This window comes from Scyliorhinus torazame, chromosome 6 (assembly GCF_047496885.1).
Source record: "Scyliorhinus torazame isolate Kashiwa2021f chromosome 6, sScyTor2.1, whole genome shotgun sequence".
NCBI lineage: Eukaryota > Metazoa > Chordata > Chondrichthyes > Carcharhiniformes > Scyliorhinidae > Scyliorhinus > Scyliorhinus torazame.
The window spans coordinates 309,900,208-309,918,213 of NC_092712.1; the positions used below are offsets into that span (position 1 = coordinate 309,900,208).

General features: G+C 48.5%; 1 protein-coding gene across 3 annotated transcripts in view; it reads left to right on the forward strand.

Moving 5' to 3' along the window:
* The window catches only part of myripb (myosin VIIA and Rab interacting protein b), a 475,899-nt gene that overhangs the window by 411,529 nt on the left and 46,364 nt on the right, over positions 1-18,006 (forward strand). For 2 of the 3 annotated variants that reach the window (XM_072510045.1, XM_072510046.1), the window contains exons 11-12: positions 13,323-13,406; positions 13,982-14,242. In XM_072510045.1, coding sequence (XP_072366146.1) covers positions 13,323-13,406; positions 13,982-14,242 — 345 coding nt within the window. The remainder of the gene's footprint in view (positions 1-13,322; positions 13,407-13,981; positions 14,243-18,006) is intronic. The other variant, XM_072510047.1, reaches the window with a different exon arrangement.

The window sequence follows — 18,006 nt, forward strand, 5'->3', positions numbered from 1 at the left end:
ATTTGCAGGGAGGTGCAGGTGGGTTAGGTGTAGGGTGCTAGGTAGGGGGTTCTTTCGGAGAGTCAGTGCAGACTCAATGGTCCAACTGGCCTCTTCCTGTACTGTAGGGTTTCTATGGAAACCCAGTTAGCCACTGAGAATAAAACCACAAGGTTCCACAGCTTTAAGAAAGTGAAACAATCTATAATATCTATCTTGCACACTAATATTCAGAACTAATAGGAGGTCAGTATGAATTAAGAGGCAAACTGTAATCACCCACACCATACTGTACATTAAATGGCAGATATGACCAAGACAGATCCGACAGATTTCGCAGCAACCCACCTAGACATCCGAGACCATTGCGAGTCACAAAATCCTGTTATAAAACTCTATCCCTCATGAGGAATTTCTACTCTTCACTGTTGAAGATCTCGCCTCTGAATTCCCTCAGAATCTCTCCAACTCGGACTGCCTCAACGGCTGGTTCAGTCTCACCTGCTGAGGCAGCGTTCCACAGGGTTCACAAAGCGACATTCCCACCTCCAACTACCAGCGCACTTCCCATTGTTTCGTGGATTGCTGGATTCGCCAAACTGGCACTGCCCCAGGGTTTCGCCAAGCTCCGGTTTCCCTGCTGCAGCGAGTTATAAATGGCGTTCCGGGCTTCTCCGACCCCTAACTGCCAGGCATGAAACCGGTGACCTTCCTCCACCATTGCTGCTCCCTAGGGCTTTGCTGAGCCCTTTCTGCCTGGTACTTGGTAACAGCTCCCAGGGCGTTTCTGTGAACTGCAGAACACACGGGGTCCAAACTGTTACCAATCCCCTCTCCCAGCAAACATACAGATAAATTAAAGTCGGAGGACCTCTTTAAGCTCCACCCATCTCAAAGTCGGAGGACCCTTTTAAGCTCCACCCATCTCCATGATAATGTAGTCCTTCCAGGTTCACCAAATGCAGTGTAGGCATCACATTCAAGTTCTCCAGCTAAGTAGGGCGGCACGTGGCACAGTGGTTTGCACTGCTGCCTCGCGGCGCTGAGGACCCGGGTTCGAATCCCGGCCCCGGGTCACTGTCCGTGTGGAGTTTGCACATTCTCCCCGTGTCTGCGTGGGTTTCGCCCCCACAACTCAAAGATACCCAAAGAGGGGCAGCACGGTAGCATAGTGGTTAGCATAATTGCTTCACAGCTCCAGGGTCCCAGGTTCGATTCCCGGCTTGGGTCACTGGCGGTGCGGAGTCTGCATGTTCTCTCCGTGTGTGTGTGTGGATTTCCTCTGGGTGCTCCGGTTTCCTCCCACAGTCCAAAGATGTGCAGGTTAGGTGGATTGGTCATGCTAAATTGCCCTTAGTGTCCAAAATTTCCCTTAGTGTTGGGTGGGGTTACTGGGTTATGGGGATAGGGTGGAGGTGTGGGCTTGGGTAGGGTGCTCTTTCCAAGAGCCGGTGCAGACTCGATGGGCCGAATGGCCTCCTTCTGCACTGTAAATTCTATACCTGGAGCATCTGGTCTAAACCTCACCTCTGACTCTGATTTAAAAAAAGCAGAGGTAACCTTCCCTGGAATCCCTACAGTGCAGAAGAGAGCCATTCAGGCCCACTCCCCCGGCCTATCCCCGTAACCCCACCTAACCTGCACATCTTTGGACCTTCTGAGCTGCCATTTTCCTTTGTGTCCTGGCAACCTTTAAAGCTCATCATTTTGGTTACCTTCTCTTTCCCACAATACTCTTCCCAGAAGTAAACATTGGGTGGGATTCTCTGCTCCCGGGACTAAGTGCCCACGCCGTCGTGAACGGCCCCCCTCACAGGCTGGCCCCCCCCCCCCAGCGTTCCCGCACAGTTCCTGCCGGCAGCGACCAGGGGTGAACGGCATCGACGGGACTGTCATTTTTTTTCGCCGGCCGCTCAGCCCATCCGGGCTGGAGAATTGCCGCTCGCTGTTTGCGACGATTCTCCGAGCGGCCCGGCGCGATTCTCGCGGCGCTGGTATTGGGGGGGTGGGAGAATCGCGTGCGGGTGTCGGGGCGGCGTGGAGCGACTTGCGCGGCACCCCAATGATTCTCCCACCCGGCGTGGGGGGGGAGAATACCGCTCATTATCTCTAAAATATGGGCGTGAAGCAGGGATTAGATATTCATCACAAATCCCAGCATTGGGCACCAGGCCGGACGGCGTCGCTGGGATGGCAGAGTTCTCTGCCATCCGGGTGGCCGTTAAGTCTCTGAGGCAAGACTCCCTCCCAAATCAGGGATGGAAGCCCCGCCACCAGCCAGTGCAAGTTCCTCGGAGTGTTAAATGGCAATGGGGCTGCCATGAACAGCCGTGATGCCTTCCCCGCTGGCATTTATTATAATAATCTTTATTGTCCAAGTAGGCTTACATTAACACGGCAATGAAGTTACTGTGAAAAGCTCCTAGTCGCCACACTCCGGCGCCTGTTCAGGTACACAGAGGGAGAATTCAGAATGTCCAATTCACCTAACAGTACGTCTTTCAGGACTTGTGGGAGGAAACCGGAGCACCCGGAGGAAATCCACACAGACACGGGGCGAACGTGCAGACTCCGCACAGACAGTGACCCAAGCCGTGATTCGAACCTGGGACCCTGGCACTGTGAAGCAATAGTGCTAATCACTGTGCTACCGTGCTGCCCTCTATAGATAACAGAGTGGGAACCCCACCATCTGAAAATTTCCTGCCCTATATCAGCCATCCATAACAGATGGAACATGTATTTTAAAAATTGCTGCCCTATTTGTTACATATCGCACCCCCCCCCCTTCCCTTTAGAAGAGCGGATATTACATGGTGGGTGGCCTTAAGAAGCTCAACGTGGGAATCGCGACCCTCAGTGTAAGAAAGTCAACACCCTCGAGAGCTGTCAGCCAATCTGATTGGCCAGCAGCTCTTGCAGTCCCAGCAGCTCCAGAATCCAGGCCCTGCCAAGACTGTCAGCAGGTCCCATAGAGATGAGAGCAATGGATCCTGGACTCGGGTAAGTGGGAGAGAGTGAGTGAGGGGTCAGGTTTTGGAGGCCAGGGTCTGCGAAGACATAATGGGGGCTACCGCCTTGGGAGGCTGCCCCCAAAGGAGGTGCACATCCCCCTCCCTCCTCCACCAGCCACCCCCCCCCCCCCCCTTCCTGCTTTTCCACCAGAGTTGGTGAACTGCAGCATGCCCACTCCCCCACGAAGCATATTATGGTGGAGGAGGTGGATTTAGACCCTCGATTGCCTCTTGTTTAGGCAGTTAAGGACCTCAAAAGGTCTGAGGGCGGGTAGACTCGCAGGTGCCAAACCTACTCCTCCATTGACTAACCACCCAGCCATGGGAGGGGGCTGTAAAATCCAGCCCCATGTCTTTCACGAGCTCAGGAGATCCCTCAGCACGTTATCTCAGAAAACCTGTCAAAATCAATCTTGCAATCTTCAAACCACACAGCGTTCACAACCATTCTGGGGAGGGACTTGCTGATTTCTCTCCTAGCTCTGGTATACAAATTATCCCCGCTTCTTCTGGATTCCCCCCACTAGAGGGAACTAGTTCTCTACAGCTACCCCATAAGACCCTCAATGTTCTCTCTAAGCTATGCCCCCCCCCCCCTCCCCACCCCCCACCACACACACACACACACACACACACACACAGCAATTTGCTCTTTCCCCACTGGGAACACACAGGTTGAATACAATTTTCCCATGCACTGTTACGCAGTGATGATCTTAATGGCATTGTGAGGCGCAGCAATGAAAAATTGAGGCCTTCAAAAGCAATTTTAAACCATTTCTCTCAACACATTCAGCTTTTCACTCACCTGACTCCATTCGTGTTCACAAAACAGGTACCCTGTGCAAGCCATGTTGTGACGACGGGAGTCGGAGTGTTGTGTAGTCTTTGTGCCACCAGATGTCACCAAAGAACCGATCATCAGCAGCTACTGAGACACTCGAGCCGTCGCACACCAGTAAAATCCTTGTGGTCCATGGAAATGAAAGAGCGCCTCGTGCTCAATATGGGAGTTCAGGGACGCAGCCGATGCCCCTGACTCCTTCATGTGCAGGAAGTGTGTCCAGCTGCAGCTCCTGTTAGACAGCATGGCGGCTCTGGAGCTGCGGATGGACTCACTTTGGAGCATCCGCGATGCTGAGGAGGTCGTGGATAGCACATTCAGTGAGCTGCTCACACCGCAGATTAGGATTGGTGAGGGAGACAGGGAAAGGGTGACCAAAAGGCAGATAAAGAGCAGGAAGGCAGTGCAGGTGTCCCCTGCGGTCATCTCCTTCCAAAACAGGTATACCGTTTTGGATACTGTTGGGGGAGATGACTCACCAGGGGAAGGCAGTAATAGCCAGGCTCTTGGCACCGTGGCTGGCTCTGCTGCACAGAAGGGCGGGAAAAAGACTGGCAGGGCTATAGTCATAGGGATTCAATCGTAAGGGGAGTGTAGACAGGTGCTTCTGTGGTCGAAAACGAGACTCCCGATTGGTATGTTGCCTCCCGGGTGCACGGGTCAGGGATGTCTCAGATCGGCTGCAGGACATACTGAAGGGGGAGGGTGAACAGCCACTTGTCGTGGTGCATATAGGCAAAAAACGGGATGAGGTCCTACAATCCGAATTTAGGGAGTTAGGAGATAAGCTAAAAAGTAGGACCTCAAAGGTAGTAATCTCAGGATTGCTACCAGTGCCACGAGACAGTCAGAGTAGAAATTTAAGAATAGTCAGAATGAATACATGGCTTGAGAGATGGTGCAGGAGGGAGGGGTTCAGATTTTTGGGACATTGGAACCGGTTCTGGGGGCGGTGGGACCATTACAAATCGGGTGGTCTACACCTGGGCAGGACTGGAACCAATGTCCTAGGGGGTGCTTTTGCTAACACTGTTGGGGAGATTGTAAACTAATGTGGCAGGGGGATGGGAACCAGATTAGGAAGTTAGAGGTCAGTAAAGAGGCAGCAACTAAAGCCAGTGAGGTACTAGATAATAAACTCAATGTGACTAAGGGGAAGAGTGGACAGGGAAGAGATGATTAACGCAAAGGGACAGGTGGTCTGAGGTGCATTTGTTTCAATACGAGAAGTGTAGCAGGTAAGGCAGATGAACTTAGGGCTTGGATTAGTACCTGGGAATATGATATTGGTATTACTGAGACTTGGTTGAGGAAAGGGCAAGACTGGCAACTAAATATCCCAGAGTATAGATGCTTCAGGAGGGATAGAGAGGGAAGTAAAAGGGGTGGAGGAGTTGCATTACTGGTCAGAGATGATATCACAGCTGTGATTAAGGAGGGCACGATGAAGGATTCGAGCACTGAGGCAATATGGGTAGAGCTAAAAAATAGGAAGGGTGCAGAAGCATTGTTGGGACTTTACTACAGGCCTCCCAAAAGCGAGCATTAAGTAGAGGTACAAATATGTAGACAGATTATAGAAAGATGTAGGAGCAATTGGGTGGTCGTGATGGGAGATTTTAACTTCCCCAACATTGAATGGGACTCATGTAGTGTTGGAGGCGTAGATGGAGCAGAATTAAGGAGCATCCAGGAGAGTTTTTTTAGAGCAGTATGTAAATAGTCCAACCCGGGAAGGGGCCATACTGGACCTGGTATTGGGGAATGATCCCGTCCAGGTGATTGAAGTTTCAGTCGGTGAATAGCGATCACAATTCCGTAAGTTTTAGAATACTCATGGACAAAGGCGAGAGTGGTCCGAAAGGAAGAGTGCTAAATTGGGGAAAGGCCAAGTATAACAAAATTCGGCAGGAGCTAGGGAATGTGGATTGGGAGCAGCTGTTTAAGGTAAATCCATATTTGAAATGTGCGAGTCTTTTAAGGAAAGGTTGATTAGGGTGCAGAACAGACGTGTCCCTGTGAAAATGAGGGATAGAAATGGCAAGATTAGGGAACCATGGATGATGGGTGGAATTGTGAGACTAGCTAAGATGAAAAAGGAAGTATACAGAAGATCTAGGCGACTTAAAACTGATGAAGCTTTGGAGGAATATCGGGAAAGTAGGACAAATCTCAAACGCGCAATAAAGAGGGCTAAAAGGAGTCATGAAATATCTTTGGCTAACAGGGTTAAGGAAAATCCCAAAGCCTTTTATTCGAATAGAAGGAGCAAGAGGGTAACTAGAGAAAGGATTGGCCCACTCAAAGTCAAAAGAGGGAATTTATGCGTGGAGTCAGAGGAAATGGGTGAGATTCTTAATGAGTACTTTGCATCGGTAGTCACCAAGGAGAGGGACATGACGGATGTTGAGGCTAGGGATGGATGTTTAAATACTCTAGGTCAAGCCAGCATAAGGAAGGGGGAAGTTTTGGGTATTCTAAAAGGCATTAAGGTGGACAAGTTCCCAGGTCCGGATGGGATCTATCCCAGGTTACTGAGGGAAGCGAGGGACGAAATAGCTAGACCTTAACAGATATCTTTGCAGCATCCTTGAGCATGTGTAAGGTCCCGGAGGACTGGAGAATTGTTAATGTTGTCCCTTCGTTTAAGAAGGGTAGCAGGGATAATCCAGGCAATTATAGACCTGTGAGCTTGACGTCAGTGGTAGGCAAACTGTTGGAGTAGATACTGAGGGATAGGATCTATTCACATTTGGAAGAAAATGGACTTATCAGTGATAGGCAGCATGGTTTTGTGCGGGGAAGGTCATGTCTTACAAACCTAATAGAATTCTTTGAAGAAGTGACTAAGTTAATTGATGAGGGAAGGGCTGTAGATGTCATATATATGGACTTCAAGTAAGGCGTTTGATAAAGTTTCCCATGGCAGGTTGATGGAAAAAGTGAAGTCGTATGGGGTTCAGGGTGTACTAGCTGGATGGATAAAGAACTGTCTGGGCAACAGGAGACAGAGAGTAGTGGTGGAAGAGAGTGTCTCAAAATGGAGAAAGGTGACTAGTGGTGTTCCACAGGGATCCGTGCTCGGACCAATGTTGTTTGTGATATACATAAATGATCTGGACGAAGGTATAGGTGGTCTGATTAGCAAGTTTGCAGATGTTACTAAGATTGGTGGAGTTGCAGATAGCGAGGAGGACTGTCAGACAATACAGCAAAATATAGATAGATTGGAGAGTTGGGCAGAGAAATGGCAGATGGAGTTCAATCCAGGCAAATGCGAGGTGATGCATTTTGGAAGATCTAATTCAAGAGCGGACTATACGGTCAATGGAAGAGTCCTGGGGAAAATTGATGTACAGAGAGATCTGGGAGTTCAGGTCCATTGTACCCTGAAGGTGGCAACGCAGGTTGATAGAGTGGTCAAGAAAGCATACAGCATGCTTGCCTTCATCGGACGGGGTATTGAGTACAAGAGACGGCAGGTCATGTTACAGTTGTATAGGACTTTGGTTAGGCCACATTTGGAATACTGCGTGCAGTTCTGGTCGCCACATTACCAGAAGGATGTGGATGCTTTAGAGAGGGTGCAGAGGAGGTTCACCAGGAAGTTGCCTGGTACGGAGGGTGCTAGCTATGAAGAAAGGTTGAGTAGATTAGGATTGTTTTCGTTGGAAAGACGGAGGTTGAGGGGGGACCTGATTGAGGTCTACAAAATTATGAGAGGTATGGACAGGGTGGATAGCAACAAGCTTTTTCCAAGAGTGGGGGTGTCAATTACAAGGGGTCACGATTTCAAGGTGAGAGGGGGAAAGTTTAAGGGAGATGTGCGTGGAAAGTTGTTTACGCAGAAGGTGGTGCCTGGAACGCTTTGCCAGCGGAGGTGGTAGAGGCGGGCACGATAGCATCATTTAAGATGCATCTAGACAGATATATGAACGGGCGGGAAACAGAGGGAAGTAGATCCTTGGAAAATAGAAGACCGGTTTAGATAAACGATCTGGGTCGGCACAGGCTGGGAGGGCCGAAGGGCCTGTTCCTGTGCTGTAATTTTCGACAACAAAAAATCGCAACGTTATACGTCTAAGATCAGCATTTTCATTTCAAAACCGTGAATCGGCCATCGGATAAAATAAAGGGATATGGGCCAGTGGGTATATGGAGTTAGGTCATGGGTCAGCCATTAAGTAACGGGCAGGCTCGAGGGGCTGAACGGCCTACTCCTGTTCCTAAACTGGCCACCCAATTAATTTCCTACTTAAGTGCAACAAAACGTTGTATGAGTTTTAAACGTGGAGATTTTTTCTACATCCGTTTTTGGGATGTGGGCGTCGCTGGTTAGGCCGGCATTTATTGCCCATCCCTAGTTGCCCTTCGGAAGGTGGTGGTGAGCTGCCTTCTTGAGCCGCTGCAGTCCATGTGGGGTAGGTACACCCACAGTGCTGTTAGAGAGGGAGTTGCAGGATTTTAACCCAGCGACAGTGAAGGAAAGGCCGATATATTTCCAAATCACGGTAGCACAGTGGTTAGCACTGTTACTCCACAGCACCCGGGTCCCAGGTTCGATTCCCGGCTTGGGCGACTGTCTGTGCGGAGTCTGCACGTTCTCCCCGCGTCTGTGTGGGTTTCCTCCGGGTGCTCCGGTTTCCTCCCACAAGTCCCGAAAGACGTGCTTATTAGGGGAATTGGACACCCTGTATAAGATCATAAGACATAGGAGCAGAATTAGGCCACTCGGCCCATCGAGTCTGCTCCGCCATTCAATCATGGCTGATATTTTTCTCATCCCCATTCTCCTGCCTTCTCCCCATAACCCCTGATCCCCTTATTGATCAAGAACCTATCTATCTCTGTCTTAAACACACTCAAGTGATTTGGCCTCCACAGCCTTCTGCGGCAAAGAGTTCTACAGATTCACCACCTTCTGGCTGAAAAAATTCCTCCTCATCTCTGTTTTAAAGGATCGTCCCTTTACTCTGAGATGGTGTCCTCTGGTTCTAGTTTTTCCTACAAGTGGAAACATCCTCTCCATGTCCACTCTATCCAGGCCTCACAGTATCCTGTAAGTTTTAATAAGATCCCCCTCATCCTGCTAAACTCCAACGAGTACAGACCCAGAGTCCTCACCCTTTCCTCATACGACAAGTTCTTCATTCCAGGGATCATTCTTGTGAACCTCCTCTGGACCCTTTCCAAGGCCAGCACATCCTTCCTTAGATACAGGGCCCAAAATTGCTCACAATACTCCAAATGGGGTGACATGAGCCTCATACAACTTCAGAAGTACATCCCTGGGCTTGTATTCTAGCCCTCTTGACATGAATGCTAACATTGCATTTGCCTTCTTAACTGCCGACTGAATCTGCACATTAACCTTAAGAGAATCGTGAACAAGGACTCCCAAGTCTATTTGTGCTTCTGCTTTCCGAAGCATTTTCCTATTTAGAAAATAGTCTATGCCTAAAATCCTCCTTCCAAAGTGCATAACCTCACACTTTTCCACATTGTATTTCATTTGACACTTCACTGCCCACTCTTCTAGCTTGTCCAAATCCTTCTGCAGCCCCCTTGCTTCCTCAATACTACCTGTCCCTCTACAGGGGCGTGATTCTCCCGTACCCAGCGGGGCGGGGGGTCCCGGCAGGACGGAGTGGCATGAACGGAGTGGTTTGCGCCCCGTCGGCCGACGTGGAAGGCCTTTGGCGCCGCGCCAGTCGGGGCCGAAGGGACTCTGCCAGCCGGCGCGGGTCCGCGCATGCAGGGAGCGTCAGCGGCTGCTGACGTCATCCCCGCGCATGCGCAGTGGGGGTTCACCTTCGCGCCGGCCATCGCGTAGGAATAGAGTGCCCCCACGGCACAGGCCCGCCCGCGGATCGGTGGGCCCCGATCGCAGGCCAGGCCACCATGGGGGCACCCCCCGGGGCCAGATCGCCCTGCGCTCCCCACCCCCCCCCCCCCAGGATCCTGGAGCCCGCCCGCGCCGCCAGGTCCCGCCGGTAAGGGACCAACTCTAATTTACGCTGGCAGGACTTGCATAGAATGAGCGGGACTTCGGCCCATCACGGATCGGAGAATCGCCGGGGGGGCCGCTGTGAGTGGTCACCGACCGGCGCGTTTCCCGCCCCCGCCAATTCTCCGGCCGGCAGGGGCGGGATTCACGCCGCCCCACCGCCGATTCTCCGACCCGCCGGGGGGGTCGGAGAATCCTGCCCCAGATCTTTGTATCATCTGCAAACATAGCAACAATGTCTTCAGTTCCTTCCTCCAGATCATTAATGTATATTGTGAAAAGTTGTGGATCCCAGCACAGACCCCTGAGGCACACCACTAGTCACCGGCTGCCATCCTGAAAAAGACCCCTTTATCCCCACTCTCTGCCGTCTACCAGTTAGCCAATCCTCTATCCATGCCAGGATCTTACCCTTAACACCATGGGCACTTAACTTATTTAACAGTCTCCTATGCGGCACCTTGTCAAAGGCCTTCTGGAAATCTAAATAAATCACGTCCACTGGTTCTCCTTTGACTAACTTCCTTGTTACCTCCTCAAATAACTCTAACAGATTTGTCAGACATGACCTCCCTTTGACGAAGCCGTGCTGACTCAGTCCTATTTTACCATGCACTTCCAAGTACTTCGCGATCTCATCTTTAATAACAGACTCTAAAATCTTACCAATGACCGAAGTCAAGCTAACCGATCTATAATTTCCCGTCTTCTGCCTACCTCCCTTCTTAAGCAGTGATGTTACATTAGCCGCTTTCTAGTCCTCTGGAACCCTTCCTGCCTCCAATGATTCCTGAAAGGTCACCACCATTTTCTCATCAAGACATTACTTTTACGGTAATAACACTCTGGTATACAGTCAGATTCCTCTTCAGTATATGCTTTCTGATACATCCGTTTTATTTCTACATCTTTCTGTTGTAACTGCGCCAATTTTCCTGAACTAAAAATATCCGCCTCATCTTCCACCTGTTCTTGTTCTTTTTCAACCATCTGATCAAAAATTGTTTCTGATAATGGAACACTACTCCTCTCGCCCTGAATTCCACATATTTCCACCTTTACTGGCAACATTCTTCCCAAATTACATAACTTCTCATTTCTCACCATTATAGATTGACTAGCTCCCGTATCTCATAAAATTGCGACTTCTTTACCTGCTCCTCCTGATACATATGAGTAAACCTTACCCATACAAGTAAATTCTTTAAAGAGATCTGGCACCTTCTTATCAATCACCTCTTGATCAGGCTGTACAATCTTTTGCGCCTCCTTCGCTTCACTGGGGCTTTCCTTTACCACTTTAACAAACCCCACTGTCTCATCCTGTTTTACCACATCAGCCTTCCCAGTGCTTTTCTTCAACCACCAACACTGTGACTTTACATGGCCTAGTTTATTACAGTGAAAACATTTGGAACTTTTCATTTCTTTTCTACCCTCCTGGATTTCTTTTTTAATCTGAGGTACACTCTCCTTATTGTCTCCCATCAGATCACCTTTACCTTTACCACTTGAGTATTTCTCATGTCCCCAGTTTCTATCTCTCACAGGCTGAAACTGATGTCACAAACCAAGCTTTGATTAATGAACTAATTCATAAACATCTGCCATTTCTGCTGCTAACCTCGCAGTTTTAACCCTCTGCTCTTCCACATGAGTTCTCACTACATCAGGAATTGAATTTTTAAACTCCTCCAAAAGTATAATTTCTCTGACAGCTGCATAAGTTTGGTCTATTTTCAAAGCCCTTATCCACCTATCAAAATTACTCTGTTTGAGCCTTTCAAACTCCATGTATGTTTGACCAAATTCTTTCTTTAAATTTCTAAACCTTTGTCTGTAGGCTTCAGGCACCAGTTCATATGCACCTAAGATGGATTTTTTCACCTCCCTCATACGTCCCAGATACCTCCTCCGGTAGTGATGCAAACACTTCACTAGCCCTGCCTATCAGCTTTGTTTAAATCAGTAATACCCACATTCTGTGTCCATTTCATTTGTTTAGCTACCTTCTCAAATGAAATGAAAAAGGCTTCTATCTCCTTCTCGTCAAATCTTGACAATGCTTGGACATAATTAAATAGATTCCCACCAAGCCTATGACTTTGACTCTCTTTCTCCCTATCCTCATCACGATCATCCAACTGTATGTTTCCCTTTACATCTGCCAATTATAACTGACTGTCATGTTTCATGACCATTTTCTGAATGGCCAAGTTCAAACTCTCTCTCTTTATCTTTTTCCCTGATCTGTATCTCCCCTTCTCTTTCTTTTTGTTCTGCTAGGGCTATTCTTTCTTTTCTCCTTTCTTCTCTCTCCTTTTCTTTTTCCTCTCTCTCTCTTTCTTTTTCCTCTATATCTCTTTCTCTTTCTTTTTCCGCTCTCTCTCTTTCTTTTTCCTCTCTTTCGTATTCAAGCTGCTTTAATTCTTTCTCATGTTCCATTTGTTTAATTTGTAACTGAATGTTTGCCATTTCCAATGAGTCAAACTGTATCTCAGGCAACTTTAAATGCTTAGCCACCGCCATAATTACCTCGTCTTTTCGCATTTTGTCAGGTAATGTTAACTGCAAATTTTTGCCAGATCTAACAGTCTGCTTTTAGTCTCTATCCATAAGGTACTGCGTGTGACCGTCTCCACCCCCAAAAACTTCAGAACCTCTGAAAGAGCAATTGTCCACAACACACTCCCCACTTAAACTAGAATACCACACCTGAAAAGCAACCACAATATGCTCACCCCTCACTGTCTTTAAGTTCACTAAGCCAATCCAATAGATAGACTTTTATCCCCCTCGAGCCCCAATTTGTTATGGGCCAGGGTTTAGAGAACCCAAAGTGTATCATGGAGTTCATCTGACTCACAACTTTGAATAGATTGTGGTATGGGGAGCACATGATCCACTCTACAGGTGTGGTACAGCAGAAATTGAAAAGTATTTTTTAAAGCAAAACAATGTTTATTCTATGAATTCAAGTTAACCTTTTTAAAACATACAGTGAACATCTGAGTAACCATCAATTCAAATATAACCTCCAAAGAATACAACACTAAGTAATCCTTAAGCTGTCCTTTTAACATCCATAAGACTCAAAAAAAACTTTAAACAGAAGCACATCAGGTTAAAGTCACTACTGAGAGCAGTTATTAGTTTTAAATCACCAAAGGATCGAATTACAGTCTTTAGATTACATAGAGAGAGACTAATACCCCTTCTGGCTGTGACTGCAGCTATCCAGCTCTGAAAACGAAACTAAAACACACCCTGCAGCAAACAGCCTAAAACGAAAGTAAAATGCTGACAGACAGCCCAGCTCCACCCACTCTCTGACATCACTGCAGTAATAAACACCCATTTCTTAAAGGTACTCTCACATGACAATATGTTTGGACATGTGAGCAGGTGCACTGTGTGCCAGCTGTTGCAACCGCCCGCCACCTTTCACTGACACTGAACCCATTCTCTTCAACCCAAGGAGTTGAACAGGAGTATGTTCGTGATGGAGCAGAGCCTTGCCAGGCTGGAGAGGCGAATTAGTTTGGGGACCTGGAGCAGAGAGGTAATCTTTGTGTGTGCCGCACACTGCTGCTTCAGAATGCCGTGGGTGTTAAGATAAACATATCCTGAGTTTGTCCGTGAATGCTCATCTGCTCAGAGTATATTTATCTTACCCAGCTCTTTCCAATGGGCCAACCTCACCACGTGCAATCGTTCCATTGCTTTGTCATTGCAAAATGTCTGCTGTGAATGAACTCGCTGATACAGGATTCCTGCATTAATGCATCCAACATTGGGAAGGATATCAAACCAACTACCCATCCCACCCTGCCAAGCATCCTCAAGCATGTTTCCTATTTCAGCAAACTCATTAAGTTTTACAACATTGACGTTTGCCTGCTGATATGTCAACTTTCCATATCAACTTGTCCTAGATACCTTCTCAACTTATTGTCATCATTGCTCTCATTTTCAATGTGGTCTATCATCTGTCTCCGAAGCCTTGGACACTGAGATGCAAATAGATTTGTTCAAGTGGAAAAGATCAATCGCATATATTTAAGATATAGATTTCATCTTTTTTTTAAAAAGCAATCAAATGCCAATTAATTGAATGCCGTTTTTTTTTTGTCAAAGGAATCGCCTGTCCCTGCACATAAGGTCCAAATCCCAGAGGGAAAATCTCATCCGGGCCCCGAGAGTGGGGTCACGTTTTCCAGAACTCCTGCAGACTTGATGGAAGAGAAGCTAAGATCAAAGTTGGTCCAACTAGCTACAAAATTGAGTGACAAGGAGTCATCGTCTGGGGACGAGCTGGATCCAGAGACAACCGAGGGAGCCCAGGAGACGACCTCGTGTGACGAAGACCACAAGCACATTCAGGATGAACTCATGAGAGTAAGTTAACAGTTCACATTTGTTGTCCTATACTTTTAAGGGATATAAGCGTGACATCCCCAGAAGAGAAATGTATCATGTGATCTGGTCTGAGTTTCACTTTTGTTTTGAGCAGAGCACACGCACACAGCTCTGACGGGTGTTCAAGCTTTACACCTATGTATAACCGATCCCACGTGCCTGGTCTTAATAAATAAACCCCCAACATGTTTACCCAAAACCCTTACGAACGATTGGTGCCTTGTGTCTTGTACAGTAAATACCCCAATGTATTGTATCATTATAGGGACAATATTTAGGCCTGAAACAGGGGACTGAAGCTGTGACTCATGTCTGCATGTCTGCTTAAGATATCGGACATCTCATCAACAAAGATCCAAAAGCTCATTTTGTTTCAAGACTGTGAGAAAATGGTTGCTATCTCATTTCCCACCCCAAAGTACAAAGCTTTCGAGAATATTTTTTGCACAGTGGTAGTTTCTTCAGGCAGTAATGAGGTGTGCATCTCTCGGCACACTTGAGAGGAAATTAAATGATTGAAGGATGAGGAGGCTAAAGAACACAACAAAGGAAATCTGGCATAGCCACAGCAAAAAATGCAATCTGTCCAGGTCATTACTTTTTTATATAAATTAAGGTACGATGTCTACTTAATCCTGTATTTCGTCATCGTTTGTGGAAGTCTATTTACTCATTTAACTGTTCTTCGCTTTTATCAGAGTTACTCAAGTGCAAACTGTGACCCTACCTGATTCTGGACCGATTTATTACTGCCCCAAGGACACGATACAATGTGGTGCCAACCGCAGGTGGGCAGAAACGTGCCACCCATCCACACTGAAATGAGCACCCTGGCAGCATAGCAGAAGCGTCACTCTCTGCAGATAGTTTGTGATTTATCAAGTTGCAGAGAGACCAAGAGAAACCTTTCGCTGCTTACAGACCACTCACTTAGTTTATGTGATACCATACAGCTGAGTGAAATGCTCAATCAAATACTAACAATACCTGAACCTTGGGATCGGCCACAGCCTTGGAACTATTGACGGAGAGCTTTATTCCTTCAAAGTTTAATTTTCTCGACCTCCTTCCTCTCCTTGCTTCCAGGAGGTGATTTTTGCAGGGGTACAAATCCATCAGCTTCAGCAGATCTGCATCATCTTGCTTAATTCTCATCCTTGTTGTGAAATGCCCCCTACCCGAGGTGACCCATCACCACTCCCAATCTCTGGAATCTCTTCCAATCCTACAACCCTCCCAAGGTCTCTGTATTTCTCCAATTCTGGCACCTTACGCACTCCCAATTTTCTTGGTTTCCCCCATTACCTCCCATCCCATCATCTGCCTGAGCTCTGGTATCCCCTCCTTAAATCTCTCTGCCACTCTATCTCTCTCCTCTGCCAAAACATTCCTTAAAACCCAATTCTTTGATCAGGTTTCTGGTCACCTGTCCTTATATCTCTTTGTGATTCTATAGGCGGGATTTAATTTAACAATTTCAAAGTGTCATTTCCAAAGTGCGAGTTTGGCGGGGTGTTTCGTGGTGCTTTTTTGGGTGAGATCCATACCGCTATTCAACCATACTTAGTCATTTTTTTGGACCTTGGGAGTTTCTCCCTGGTCTGGCCTACACTTAGGGCCCACACTTTAGTGAGGTCGCGATGAGCCTGGTGAATAGCGGGAGAGACCAAAAACAGGAACCGTGCCAGGCGCCACACTGTTTGCGATGCAACCAGCCAGCTACCATCGTCGAAATCAGGATCCCGCTGTAGTATGGCAAGAAGCCAATATCACCACTCAAGTCCTATTTCCATACAATTAACCGGAGCCACTCCCATGATCCAGACACCTCCCCAACAGGTGGTCACGCTGGCACCAATTACTACTCCTTTTTTAAAATGTGAACCTGGAGGAAGGGCTTCTGCGGGGAGCTGAGGAGATGAGTAGCTACCTTCGCTCACAAGCAAAGAGCCCGGGGGCACTGGGCTTGCTGCCTCTGAGCTCGGAAGGGGGTGAGGGGTAGGCTGGGGGAGGTCCACCCTCTGCTGGGGTGGTCCACCATGGGGGGGAAGGGTAATCAGAGCAGAGGGGGTGCTCCACTGTGGGGGGGAAACTGCATGCGACTCCACCATGCCAACACCTGGATCGTGTGTACCCATTCTGGGGGCAACCCTTGTCCATGCTTGTCTGCCCCACTGGCCACCCAGAACCCCCACTGATTGCAGCGGCCTCTGGCCATGCATTAGAAAGCTTTTGCTAATCGGGAATTTGCAGTTAAAGGAGTGCTTCACTCATCCCAAGTGGATTCCCGTGGGTGGGCGGGCCAGGTAGCATGTGGGAGTCATTGCCGAGCATCCCAATCAGACCGTGATACCTGGACACTGTGCCTGAACACTGCGGGAGGCAACACCACACACGCAACAACCAACATCCGAACACACAGGGGATGGACCCCCAGCTCCGGGACATGTCCATGGCTGGTGGGTGGTGAGCACCATGGGGAGGGGACCAGCCCCTGGCCCAGGTAACGTTATGTGCGGGTGTCAGGGGTACAAGGTGCGGGATTCTCTAATCCCGCTGCAGAGTGTCCACGCCGTCGTAAACACCGTCGTGGGTGTTGCCAGGGCCGCTGCCAGGACTAATTCTGGCCATACAGGAGGCCAGCATGGCACAGGAGCGGTTTGTGTCGCTCCAGCTGCCGATCTCGGTGCGAACTGTGTGCCGCGGGATCCGCGCATGCGCAGTGGCGTCGGCGCCAACGCACGCATGCGCAGTGGCCTCCTTCAACGCGCCGGCCCCGACACAACATGCCGCAGGACTACTCCCGGCCTCTCGCCCATGACCCTGATCGCCCTCCCCACAGGCCTTCACTACTCACCCTGCCCTGGGTCTCCTTGAACATACCTTGGTCTCCAGTGCCCAGAATTAGTCTCAAGCATGCTCCTGCATTTCTTCTTCTGTCCACTGCAGCGCTGTCGAGTGGGACTGGAGAACTGCCGGCCAATCAGATTGGGTGGCAGCTCTCAAGGAAGGAGTGGAGGTCTTGACGCCCGTCCGTGTGTGGAATGGCTGTGAGATGCCCAGGGTCTGCAGCAATGTGCCCCCCCCCCGATTCCTTCAATGGCAGGAAGTGTGACCTCCACCATCCAGTTACATTCAGAGGAGAGTTGTATAAATGTTTGAAGAGCAAAGAGATGGCCAGGACGATGGAGAAAGAGCAGCTAGTGTATGGGCTAGGTGGATTCCTTCTCTGCTAATATCATTGTGTGAATATGGATCTCTCATCGACAGCAGAAAATTATATAATTACCCTTGTTACGTGTCTGGAACAGAAAGACGAATAAATATGAAGCTGGATGCAGTTTAAGGATATCTCAGCCCAGATTTTCTTTCCCGGCAGGGAGTATCTTCCACCCCACTTTAATGAAGTCCAAATTCTCTGTGATGATGTGCATCAATGTTAATACATTGCAGGCTAGCTAGACACTAGAGGGGGCACCAGAGGCATCACACACACACACTCAACCAATAGATCTGTTAGATAGGACACGACCAATGGACATTCACGATACACACAGAGGTGACACGACCACAGGAGGGCATTGCACCAACCCATATATAAAGGTCACCACACACATGATCTGCCTCTTTCCAGTGGAGACAGTCAATGAGTAGAGGCACAGGGTTGATTCAATATTACTCCCACCACGTGGATTGCAGCAACTGGTTAGTCAGTCTGGGTAGCTATAGTAGGATTAGCAGTA